Source organism: Danio rerio, chromosome 17 (genome assembly GCF_049306965.1).
Source record: "Danio rerio strain Tuebingen ecotype United States chromosome 17, GRCz12tu, whole genome shotgun sequence".
In the NCBI taxonomy this organism is placed as follows: Eukaryota; Metazoa; Chordata; class Actinopteri; order Cypriniformes; family Danionidae; genus Danio; species Danio rerio.
The window spans coordinates 41,835,001-41,848,555 of NC_133192.1; the positions used below are offsets into that span (position 1 = coordinate 41,835,001).

At 37.0% G+C, this 13,555-nt stretch overlaps 1 protein-coding gene across 2 annotated transcripts in view; it reads left to right on the forward strand.

Annotated features, from left to right (window-relative positions):
* Positions 1-13,555, forward strand: part of ubr1 (ubiquitin protein ligase E3 component n-recognin 1) — a 79,672-nt gene that overhangs the window by 42,160 nt on the left and 23,957 nt on the right. The window contains exons 18-29 of one of the 2 annotated variants that reach the window (XM_021467517.3): positions 2,703-2,768; positions 2,891-2,992; positions 3,188-3,251; positions 3,435-3,559; positions 3,833-3,885; positions 5,876-5,978; positions 6,056-6,104; positions 7,105-7,259; positions 7,430-7,529; positions 9,911-10,014; positions 10,090-10,170; positions 10,255-10,427. In XM_021467517.3, the coding sequence (XP_021323192.1) occupies positions 2,703-2,768; positions 2,891-2,992; positions 3,188-3,251; positions 3,435-3,559; positions 3,833-3,885; positions 5,876-5,978; positions 6,056-6,104; positions 7,105-7,259; positions 7,430-7,529; positions 9,911-10,014; positions 10,090-10,170; positions 10,255-10,427 (1,175 nt within the window). Of the gene's footprint in view, positions 1-2,702; positions 2,769-2,890; positions 2,993-3,187; positions 3,252-3,434; positions 3,560-3,832; positions 3,886-5,875; positions 5,979-6,055; positions 6,105-6,190; positions 6,442-7,104; positions 7,260-7,429; positions 7,530-9,910; positions 10,015-10,089; positions 10,171-10,254; positions 10,428-13,555 lie in introns of those variants that run through there. The other variant, XM_073927873.1, reaches the window with a different exon arrangement.

Below are 13,555 nucleotides of genomic sequence, written 5' to 3' on the forward strand. Positions count from 1 at the left end.
TGTTGGAGCGCATGATGTCGAAGAACACAAGGTTTTCAATTCACTCATACTGAAGATTAGTGTCAACACTCAAACTGTGAATTATGCTCAACTTTAATATGAAATTGAAAACTATGCATTTGCTGTGCTTACAATCTATGCTAGGGATGACATGATGAGGTGTGCGTCTATTAATGGTGTCTAGTTTCTTAGGGGAATATATTTATCCCTACCCCTTTACACTCGTTTCAGAGAGCCAAGGGGAAGGCGAATGGGTAGGATAAAAAGGGCTTAAAATTACTATAGAATAAAATTAGTATTACTACGTTTTTAGGATAGTCTACTATTTCCTTTAGAAATTTGAAGTGCACATGCATACATACTGTAATGGCTAATGTTACCCACAATACATTGGACCTCAATTCGATTAGAACTACAAACATGGATAAAAAATATGTACTACAAATGCAAAATATTGACTATACAGCGACTAATATTTAGTGAAGAATAGTGAGTAATAAATAAATGGAAATGCTCCGATAAAGAGGTTTGAATGATTGACCTAATGGAAAATAAAACATTTATTCCCATTATGTGATCTTTTGTGCAGACATGTTAGATCATTTTGAATAATTATGCAAACACCCGGGGAGAATTTTTTTTTTTTCTACATGAAAGACCTGCAAATGGCAGATTATTTTCCAATGGTAGGACATTAAATGTGAAATCATTGTAAAATATGTGACGATGATAGACAGGGCACATAACTAAGCAACAGAACATTCCGTTCTTGAGGAAGTAGTATGTCCCAAAGTTTGCATAATCTACTGTAACACTAAAATGTATGTATTTTTTAAATAATAATAATAAGTCTTTACATTTATAAAGTGCTTTTCTGGACACTCAAAGCGCTTTACACATTTTTGGGCGAAATCTCCTCGTCCATCACCAGTTTGCATCATCCACTTGGATGAGGTGATGGCAACCGTATTGCTAGACCACACACCAGCTTATTGATGGAGAGGAGACAGTAGCTATGTTTCCATCCACCTATTTTTATGAGCATTTTGTGTATGTGCATAATGGAAACGCCAAGATGTGCATAAATTTCGAAAATGCACATAAAATCATGTGATCATGAAAAAATTGTGTAAATGGACAAACCAGCGGCTGAGCACATTATAAAACATCTGAAATGTTGTTTTGGTCATTCTAAAACGCCTTACCGTTTAAGTAATAGCTTTATTATATCATTATTAACCTCCAGAATCAAGAGCGTCTGACACCTTCAAACGCCACTGCACAATCACTGCCTGTCAGGATTGCCTTGTGAGGCGCAAGTCATTTATTGAATGAAGAAAAGATTGATGTAGCTTCCATTACTGCAGCAAATTCAGTTTTTTACTGTTAATATGTGGAGCCAGTTAATCAGGAAGGGGCAATTTTGTTTGCTTTGACTCGTTGGATGGAAACGCTGTTTTATTCGCATGTCTTTTATGCGATAATCCAGTTTTGCGCATAAAGTTCATTCGCATTTTTGGATGGAAACATAGCTAGTGATAAAGCCAATTATGATAAGGGGATGGTTAGGAGGCCATGATGGCCAGTGGGAAAAAATTGGCTGGGGGTTAAACCTTTTTTAATGACCACAGAGAGTCAGGACCTTGGTTTAACATCTTTTCCGATAGGACGACAATCACTGAGCAGTATAGAATGCCCATCAATATACTGAGGCATTATTACTCACATAGACCACAGGTTGAGCGCCCCCAGCTGGTCTCACTAACACCACTTCTGCCAACCTTGCTTTCCCATGTGGTCTCCCATCCAGGTACTTACCAGACACAGCCCTGCTTAGCTTTAATGGGTGACCATGTGAGAGTTGCAGAGCGCTAGCTGCTGACTAGTGCTTTTTTTTTTTTTTCCTTACCCAAAAAAGTACATACTTTCAGGATGTAGTACATGCAGATGAATTGGGATGCAGCACTGACAATTTTCTGAATTAATTAGGAGTTTCAGTAAAATGTTACTTTTCGTTTAGTTATATAAAATTCTGATAACATTCCTTTCAAGATATAGTGTCAATTACAGCAATGTTTTAATATTGTATTCAAAATGTAATGGAAACTTTTTAATCAACATAATACAACAAATAAAGTTTTTCAAATAACTATATAAAATGATAAAATATAAAATGATAAAAATGTGATAATAATTGTACCCAGCTTAAACATAAACATACCTAAGAAAGAGAGAGGAGGATGGAGAGAGAGACAAAGAGAGTAAGTTGGCCTCAAAGAGCCTGGGAGCAGTAGAGCCAGAGAAGATGGCCTCCAGAGAAGGAGAAGAGCAGAGCTCAGGAAAACGCATAGAAGAAAAAGACACAGAGTGAAGTTTAGGTCTATTTTGTCTGTTTCTTGACCATGTGACAAAAGCCCAAATACTGAGACATTCAAACTGACCAATGTGAAGTGACCATTTCGTAAAAACCCCAAAGTCCACACACCAGGCCCTGATCTAATCAGTATCTGCCGTTGGAATTTGTGTGAGCCTTTTTTGGTGAAAAATGCATTTTTTAGCGACATAGACAAATGCATATGGTAATTTAGGCTCTTACAGTATTTTTTCTTTTTTTATTCATTGAAATTATTATTTGTACATGTTTGGATGTGCATGTTGATTATTAATGCATTCCACCTTTTGCTTATGTTTGACTCTGTTAGGTGTATTACTATCAGGACGTTAAATGCAGGGATGAAATGTTTGATAAGGATGTTATCATGCTGCAGGTATGTGCAAAAAATAAAATATAAAACATTTATTCAAATAAAAACAATTATATAACAACAAATAATATAGTTAATAAATAAAATGTATTTATTTAATTATCACATTGTCTAACTCTATGCAGATTGCTGCTTCCAAAATGGACCCCAATCATTTCCTTATGCTTGTACTTTTGAGATTTGAACTTTTCGACATTTTCAATGGCAACTGCTCCAGTAAAGATCAGGTGAGTTAGAGAGGGTGAGGTAAATATATTAAGTCATTTAAATATATTAATTATATTTAGTCAAGTCTTATTAATTTATTTAGACTATGTTATGGTAAGTGCATGCTTTGTAACTTATTTAAATTTTTGTATTGTAATTTATATCATACACCTTTTGTCCTTTATCATTGATTTGGGTAATTTTTTACTCCACAGGAAGTACTGAAACAGTGGAACAGGTTAACAGAGGAGATGCTTTACTTATTAATCATCATTGTAGGCAAGTTCTCTCTTCTTGACATTGTTATTTTCATGAAATGTGTTTGCTATTTGTTTTTGATTGATTTTAGTTGATCATTTATCTTTTGTTGCCTTCTGTTGATGCGTTATTAATTCTGAAAATGAGTTGAAGTGCTGCCTTTGTATTATTTTACCCTATATATTTTGCATGTGAAATATGCAGGTGAGCGGTATGTACCTGGAATCAGTAATGTGACCAAGGAGGACGTCATTATGAGGGAGGTCATTCATCTGCTCTGTATTGAACCCATGGCCCACAGCACCTTGATCAAAAGCCTGCCTGAAAATGTACGATTTTATTTTATTTTAATTTGATTTAATTTAATTTAATTTATTTTATTATTGTTATTATATTTTATTTTTAATTTATTTTATTATTGTTATTATATTTTATTTATAGTTTTTTTTGTTATTTTGTAATTTTTTTTTATATTTCGTAATTTGTTTTTTTATATTTCTATTCATTCTTTTTTATTTTATTTTATTTTAGTAGTAGCTCTAACTGATAAAAAGTCATTATTCAAGTGATTTTATGAAGCATTGTTGTTACTTGTGTTGCAGGAAAACCATGAAACGGGTCTTGAAACAGTCATCGCTAAGGTTGCCAATTTCAAGTGAGTTAATTTCACCAAATGTTAAGTATTTTATTACAGTTATTACACTATTATTAATGATACATAGTATGTCACAAAAGTGAGTTCACCCCTCCCATTTTTGCAAATGTTTATTTAAAACTTTTTATAGGACATCACTGCAGAAATGACTCTTTAACACAATGAATAGTAGTCAGTGTAAAGTGTGTATAGCAGTGTAAATTTATTGTCCTCTCAAAATAACTACAAATGCAGCCAATAATAGCTAAACCCCAGGCAAAAAAAGTGAGTACACCCCAAAGTAAAAATGTGAAATGTCAATATTTTGTGTGGCCACCATCATTTTCCGGCATGGAGTTGACCAGAACTTCACAGGTTGCCACTGGAATACTCTTCCACTCCTCCATCACAAGATTATGGAGGTGTTGGACATTTGACAACTTGTGCTCCTTCACCTTCCTTTTCAGGATGCCCTAGAGGTGTTCTATGGGGTTTAGGTCTGGAGACATGCTTGGTCAGCACATCGCCTTTACCTTCAGCCTTTTTAGCAAGCTAGTGGTCATCAAAGAGGGTCATTGTCATGCTGGAACACCACTCTGCAGCCCAGTTTCCTGAGGGAACTGCTTCAGTATGTCACAGTACATGTTAGAACTCATGTTTCCCTAAATGAAATGTAGCTCCTAAATGCCAGCAGCATGCATGCAGCCCCAGAACTTGACACTCCCAACACCATGTTTAATGGTAGGCAAGACACACTTATCTTTGTACTCCTCAACTGGTTGCCGCCACTCACGCTTGACAACATCTGAACCAAATGGGTTTATCTTGGTCTCATCAGACCACAGGACATGGTTCCAGTAATCCTGGTCCTTAGTTTGCATGTCTGCAGCAAATTGTTTGCGAGCTTTCTTGCATCATCTTTAGCAGAGGCTTCCTTTTGACCACAAAAATGCAGACTAATTTGATGCAATGTGCGGCGTACAGTCTGAGCACTGACAGGCTGACCTCCCATCTCTTAAATCTCTGCAGCAATGCTCGAAGCACTCATTCTTCTGTTTTTCAAAGACAGTCTTTGGATATGACAGTGAGAACGTGCACTCAGTTTCTTTGGCCGACCATGGCGAGGCCTGTTCAGAGAAGAAATTGTCCTCTTAAAGCACTGGATGGTCTTGGCTACTGTGCTGCAGAGCAGTTTTAGAGTGTTGGCTATCTTCTTATAGCCTAGGCCATCTTTATGTAAGGCAACAATTCATTTTTCAGGTCTTCTGAGAGTTGTTTACCATGAGGTGCCATGAACGTTTAGTGGCCAGGTAGAGAGAATGTAAGAGCTTTTATACCAAATTTAACTCACCTGCTATCTGTGGATACCCGAGACAGTGTAACACTAATAAGTTACATGACACAGGCGAAGAAAAATCAGTAATTGTGCTCAATTTTTACATTTTCACTTTGGGGTGTACTTACTTTTGTTGCCAGGGGTTCAGCTATTATTGGCTGCATTTGTAGTTATTTTGAGAGGACAATAAATTTACACTGCTATACACACTTTACACTGACTACTTTTCATTGTGTCAAAGTGTCATTTCTGTAGTGTTGTCCTATGAAAATATTTGCGGAAATGGGAAGGGTGTGCTCACTTTTGTGACATACTAATATATATATATATATATATATATATATATATATATATATATATATATATATATATATATATATATGTATATATATATATGTATATATATATATGTATATATATATATATATATATATATATATATATATATATATATATATATATATATATATATGTATATATATATATATGTATATATATATATATATATATATATATATATATATATGTATATATATATATATGTATATATATATATATATATATATATATATATATATATATATATATATATATATATATATATATATATATATATATACACACACATTATAAAATACTAAGCAAACATGTTGACATTTTTTGTTGTTGTTTTAGGAAACCAGGAGTGTCAGGTCATGGCTTGTATAATGTGAAGAAGGAATGTCTGAAAGAGTTTAACCCCTTTTTCTATCATTACTCCAGACCACAGCATAGTAAGGTACACAATGCGCCTGTTATCTCATGAACTATATTAGCTTATTAGTGTTGAAATGACTATAAATATTTTCATTTTAGGCAGAAGAAGCTCAGAAGGAGAGAAGGTCTCAAGAGAGCAGTGAAAAAGGTATGTCATGCAAATTAACAACAATTTATATTCACTGATAGATGTGTGTAACATGATTATTGATCTCTCTCATTATCCATTCTCAGGTACAGCGATTGGTGATCAGCCAAACAACAAATCAGCCAAACAAAACAGTCAAACAAAACAGTCAAACAAAACAAATCAGCCAAACAAAACAAAACAAAAAAATTAAATCAGACAAACAAAACAAATCAAACAAACAAACAAACAAACAAAAAACAACCAATCAAAACAAAAAACAGCCAAACAAAACATAAAACAAAACAGCCCAACAAACATAAGAGCCAAATAAAACAAAACAGCAAACAAAACAAAACAGCCTAACAAAACTAAACAAAACAGCCTAACAAAAATAAACAAAAAAACCCCCCAAAAAAATTAGACAAACAAAAAATAAATGAAAAATAACAGCCAGACAAAAAATATAGCTTAGCAAAACAAACAAAACAAAACAACAGCACAAAAGCCAAACAAAACAACAGCAAAACAAAATAAACAGCCTAATAAAACAAAACAAAAACAGCCAAATAAAACACCCAGACAAAACAACCAAACCAACAAAACAAACAGCCAAACAAAATAAAAAAACTACAAAATCTAAACAAAAAAAATGTGTATACATAAATACATTACAAATATTACAAAAAAGCCCAATACGCTTTCCAGTATGAGCATGCAGTGATTGATGATCAAACCCCAAAATTCTGATTGGAACACTCTAAATTAAATAAAAATTAAGAAACAAATTTAAGTAAATGAATAAATAAAACGTGATGTCTAAACAGATAAGAAATTATCTAAACAAACCAGGTAAATACATTAAACAAATTATAAAAAAAATATAAATACTACTTCTATTGTACAGTGATTGGTGATCATACCCAAAAATGCTGATTGGAGGACCCAAATACAAAATAATAATAATAATAATAATAATAATAATAATAATAATGTGATATTTGGCCTTGCTCTGTTTTAGCTCTGCGTCCCCCAGTGCCACCACCCTTCCGTCCAGCATTCTCCAGCATTGTGAATCTGCTCTGCTGTGACATCTTCATCCATGTTTTGAGGAGGATTCTTCAGAAAGCAGTGGAGGATCGTTCAAACCAGTGGACTGAACCAATGATCCAGCGGGTACAGCTTTTACTGCTTTATTCCTCACAGTTTCTTTTTCTTTTTAATAATATAACCTTTTTGGGAATGGAATGGTCGTTTCAAAAGAATATTGTTGGAAAATTGTACAACGGCTAGTTCATTTAATTTAAGGTAACAACTAAAACAATGTTATTTGTGTGTGACTGCAGGCACTGCATCTTGTAGGCCAGGCTCTGCTGGAGGAGACAACACAGCTGGAAAACAGCAGTGCTGAAGAAGTGACCTTCGACTTTAGTTTGAAAGCAAAAAGTAAGATCTCACTCATCATCTTGAAAGTGTACTGTGCTTATAATAAACATTTAGCTTAGGTAATCCACGCTTTTGCTTCTGTAATTTTATTGTTTTACTCAATCACAGTTATCTGTTGGTCATGATCTATGACATGATATGTAAAGGCCTAGTGTTTTTAAATGAAATATATATATATTTATATATTTCGTTGCGTTTAATGAGGAAACACGCTAAATTTGTAGGGCTCATGCTGAAAGGCAGAGTAATGCCCTATCTTTGACAGCTCGCGACTTCACCAGAGACTTTCTGAGTACAAGTACATAAGACACCAATACTCCGATTTTAATATGATTAAGATTATACTCTTATTAAAAGTCTACCGTGTAGCCTAAGCAGCGATTTTATTACCTTAAAGCAACACAGAGTCACGAAATGCGGAGGATTTTCTTGCTGTTCGCCATGCGGCATCAACTTACAACAGAAGTCGAAAGTTAAAAATGAAACACCCGAAATTGCATGAAACTCTGGGTAACCTGTGATGCAACTAATTATTTTATACTGAAACTTGCCTTCAAAAAGTGCTTCCTTGGACTTATCCACATTTCTTGCATGTTGAACACATGTCCACCACAACAGGAAATAAACAAAAAACCTGCAACTGCATTAATTGTGTTAATTTTTAATCGATATAATCTATATATATATATATATATATATATATATATATATATATATATATATATATATATATATATATATATATATAGCACTTTTAAGCCCTTTGATCATATATCCAAAAATATATATAATTTTGTTCAAATTCCTCTTTCGTTGTCAAACTAACAATGAAACCTACTTTAAAAAATGTACTACCTTTCTATTATATTTTTTTTTTATAACATTCAACCTTTAGGTGTCAAAATCATTGTTTTTCACCTTGTTGCACAGCCAGAGTTTTAAACGTCAACAATAAAAATAACATTTTAAAATATTATTTATCTGGTAATCATTAATGTATCTTAAGTAAGAACTAGTGAAATAATTTAAATATTTTATGGTTATTAATGTGAGACTATTATCAATATTAGTTTTTTATACAAAATATATGTTGCACTGTATCAGTGTCATTTACACCACAACACCATAATGCTGCCTTAAAAAGTTTGTGTGAAAGATTATTTAGGTGGTTTCTATGAAAATGAATAGTGCTATTTAAAAACATGTTCAAGATAGAGGGAATTTACATTTTTATCAACAACACTTGAAGAAAAATCAAGGTAAATATTGCTTGAAAAGGAAATCCATGTTGTGATGTTTTTAAAAACCAAACAAAATTAAGGTAAATAAGAGTGTTTTCTGTACATGAAAGGCTAGTCTCAATTCCAAGCTAATTGGTGTAGCTATTTTTTATTTCTCCACAATAAACTGTTGAAATGTCATTTCCACCACTGTCATATCCATCACTATACACATTTAAAATAAATAAATAAAATATATATATATATATATATATATATATATATATATATATATATATATATATATATATATATATATATATATATATATAATTTTTTTTAAAGTTTTTATCACACATTTTAAGTGTCATCACAATGTATTAGTTCATGCTCTATTTATTATACAAATTCAGTTTATTTATTTTCTTATGAGCTCTGAACCAAATTGATCTGAAATTTTAGAGTGTGACAGGTGTACAAGTCAGCATACCACTCATTTATTTCATTGACAAATGTATAATATATGTATATATTATAATATATATCATGGAAAGATTGGTTGAACTAGATAAAAAAATGAACTTAGACAATGTTTGACTGACATAATTTATTTCGTTTTAAAATAAAAGCCCTATATTGAGATGTTGTGGAATTGACATTTGTGCAGTCCACAAATGTTTTTCTTCTTATCTAAGTTTGTCCTCTTACAGGTCTTAAAACTAGACAAATTGTTTAAGCTTATGAGGCTGTTACATTAAATTTGAACAAGTTTTTTTTTTTTTTTTACTTCACAAGGCTGAAAGTGCTCGTTGTTGAAGAATGACCCATTCATATTATGCCTATTTTTCAAGGTTTACATTTTTAATTTAAATAAAAATAGAATAATGATAAAAACACTATTATGATAACAGTAATACATAAATTAACTCAAAATTATTCAAACTTAAAAAAAAGAACACAAATGAATATGTTTTTATTTAGATAAATAAACAATATTTACAATTATTTGATCACAGCATTTGATTTTTGATAATTCACCCTGAGCCACATTATAATTTTATTTCAATATATGTGAAACTCTACTGTTAATGCTTTATTCTCCTGATATATTTCTATTTCCCAGATATATTTGAATTTATCCAGATACATTTCTCTTTTCAGAAACTGGTTCTGAACAAGGCAAATCCTTGCTCCACTTCCTGACCAAAATGAAGTCTTTACCTTCTCTGAAAGTTCTGAAAGACATGATCGCATGGAACCTGCAGGTATGCAGATGAAGATTTGATGTAAACCTGATTCATTTATTGAAGATTTAAAACCCGAATGTCTGTATTTGTAAGATGTTTGAGGTGGTGAAGTGTCTTCGGGAGAAATCCAGCCCTGCCGCTTCATTCGCTATGGATCACAGCAAAGCAGAGGAGGTATAAATGCACAAATTTGTACGGGACCCTCAGTCTTAATGCTCCTGTGTCTCTGAGGTGTTTAAAGTGTGTGCTTTCTCTCAGAGCGTTCAGGATAAAGAGCAGAAGAGGAAAGCTGAGGCTGCTAAAGCGCACCGACGGAAGATCATGGCTCAGATGTCGGCCATGCAGAAGAACTTCATTGAGTCCAATAAGATCCTTTATGAAAATATGCCTGAGAGCTCCAGTCAGAGCGACACTGCAGCATCTCTGGACAGGTCGACTTTTTTTTTTCCCCCTCTCCGTATCACTTTCTCTCTTGTTCATTCTATCTTTTTTGTTTTTTAGTTTCTCTTTCTTTTATACTTTTACTTTTGCTTTGACTCTATTTGCTTTCTTGTTGCTTTAATGTTTTATTACTGCTCTGCTTTGGATTTATTTTAGAGTACTTTCACACCTGTAAATAGAAAATTGAGTATGCGGATGCCCGCGAGCTGAAGGGGCGCTAAGGCACCCTCCGCGGGCTTGGTGAGGACCCGCGGAGGCAGAGAGAGACCGAAGGGGAGGGCTTTGTATTGCCAAGCTCGACCTTCAAACGCAAACAGCAGAAACTGATGGTGGCGAGGAAGAGTGGAGACATGAAAATACGCGTCCATCAGGTCTAATGCTGCAGACCAACCCAGAGGACGAACGCACCGGAGGATGCGCTTCTGCGTGAGCATTCTGAACGACAGCTTGTGCAGACAGCAGTTCAAAACGCGCAGATCTAGGATTGGCCGTGACCCACCACTCTTTTTGGGCACAATGAAGTGTGGGCTGTAAAACCCGCTCTCCATCTCGGCTGGAGGGAGCGGCTCGATTGCATCCTTCGCCAGGAGGACAGCAATCTCCTCTCGCAAGACAGGGGCGGACAGGGGGCTGACCCTGGTGAACACACTCGTGACTTGGGGGGGCCATTTCGCGGACTGGATCGCATAGCCGAGTCTGAAAGGAGACCGTCCTCCCAGGGCTCGTGAGCCACTAGCGAAACGCACCGAATCTGCAAGCTAGAAAGCATAGCGTCCCAGACTGGCAGATTTCGGGCTGTCACATCCGGGGAAGTGGAAAAGTGCTCTTTCATGATGTTTTCATGGCAGTAAAAAGTGCCGTTGGAAATGGGGCCCCGCCCTCCAGCGGGGAAAGAGCAAGTTCCCTCTTCTCAAGATGGCCTGTCTCAGGGACACTTCGCGGTCCGCTGCCGGACTTAGCGGCGTTCTGGGCCGGGGGGGCTGCCTGCTTCCGAGGTGCTCGACGTGCTCGCTTCGCCAGAGGCGTGTGAGGGGGCGGTGCAGCTCTCGTAGGCGGGCGCCTTCGGCGAGGAGCAGGTATGAATGGCACGGCGGGCGGAGCGGGCTATGGACCGCCAATAAGATATCACCCATCAACTGCTCTCTCACCGCCTTGAATTCCTGGGTGAATTCACAGACGGTGTCGCCGAACATGGCTTGGGATATGGGGAAGTCAAGAAAGCGGACTTTGTAAACTTCGCGCATATCAGCCAGGGATGGCGTTCCTGGATCACTAATGTGGACATCGTCCTTCCCAAACGCACACGCAGCGGACTCAGTAGTCCGAAGAGTTAAGTCGGCGGCGGTTCGAAGCTCGTAAGCTTGGATTGGACCCACCTTCGTGCAGCTCGGCCAGCGCCTGCGCTTGGTAGCGTTGGTAGGTGGCTATTGCATGCAAGGCAGAAGCAGCCTGGCCCGCAGCCTTGTAAGCTCTAGCTCCGAGGGAGGCATATAACTTACAGGCTTTGGATGGGAGACAAGGCGGACCCCGCCAAGGAGAGGAGCCGCGCGGATTGACCGCCATCGCGCACTCAACCTGAGGAATCGCCACATACCCCCTGGCTGTTCCACCGTCAAGAGTGTTGAGGGTGGAGGGACACACAGCACGAGCAGAAAAAAAGTGCCCTTCAAGACCGCGTGAGCCTACTGTGCACCTCCGGGAAGAAGGGAACGCCCCTCTAGTCGGTCTGGCCGCAGAGCTGGGGGATAAACCATCTCCAACCCACGGCCGAAGCAGCCCAGGAAAGCACGGCTAACATGTCCGTTTCAGGATCCGTTGTGACAGCGCTCACCTGCCCGGAGGGGGCGAGCGGGTCTGGATCATCATCGGACAATGAAAGCCCACCCTCCGATGCCGCGGTGGACGTCTGGTCTCCAGTGTCATCAGGCGTAAGGGCTACCATCTGTTAGACGGATCGCTTCCCGCGCCCGAAGCTTGGATGGAGCGCATAGAGGAGCAGGAAAACCCCAGCTCGACCGTCTGCCGCTGCGTGTACACACTCTGGACCGGGAGAATGCTCTCGTTCGCTCGGAATCGCTGGATCACAGCAGGAGGAACCATCACCGACTCGATCAGAAAGTCTCTGAAGCAAAAAGGATGCCGTTTGCTCGCTCCAGGTGTGCTTATATGCTGGGATAATTGGCTATGAAGCACACCTGTGCAAGCTTACGCTGCCAATTTATTCATTCATTGGCCCGTTCAATACTCTTTCAGACAAGACACGTATGGGAGGCTTCTGAACTAAAACCTCCCATAGGTGGATTTTCCCAAGATCAAATCCACTGTATAGCACTGAAGTTCCCCAACCGTAGGGGAACAGTAAATAATATTTGACTAGATATTTTCTAGACATTTCTATACAGCCTAAAGTGGCATTTAAAGGATTTAGGTTAACCAGGCAAGTTAGGGTAATTAGGCAAGTTATTGTACAACATTGGTTTTAGACTGTGGACTTATTGGAATTTTTTTAGATTTTAAAGCTTAAAGAGGCTAACAATTTTGACCTTAAAATGTTTTTTAAAAAATTTAAAACTGCTTTTATTCTAGCTGAAATAAAACAAATAAGACTTGCTCTAGAAGAAAAAAATATTATCAGGCATACTGTGAAAATTTCCTTGCTCTTTTAAACATCATTTGGGAAATAAATAAATACATATACATTTATTTTCTTGTCGGCTTAGTCCCTTTATTAATCCGGGGTCGCCACAGCAGAATGAACCGCCAACTCATCCAGCACGTCCACATACACACACGGACAATTTAGCCTACCCAATTCATCTGTACCACATGTCTTTGGACTGTGGGGGAAACCAGAGCACCCGGAGGAAACCAACGCAAACGCAGGGAGAACAACATGCAAACTCCACACAAAAACACCAACAGAGCCGAGGCTTGACCCAGCAACCTTCTTGCTGTTGGGCGACAGCACTACCGACTGCGTCGCCATATATATATATATATATATGTGGGCGATACATAATTGGTGATGGATGATGTTCAATGGCTGGAAAATAAGAGAGAGAACTCATCTCCTTAAACAGAATGGCTAGAAACTTAAACACAAGATCAAATCAAGAGA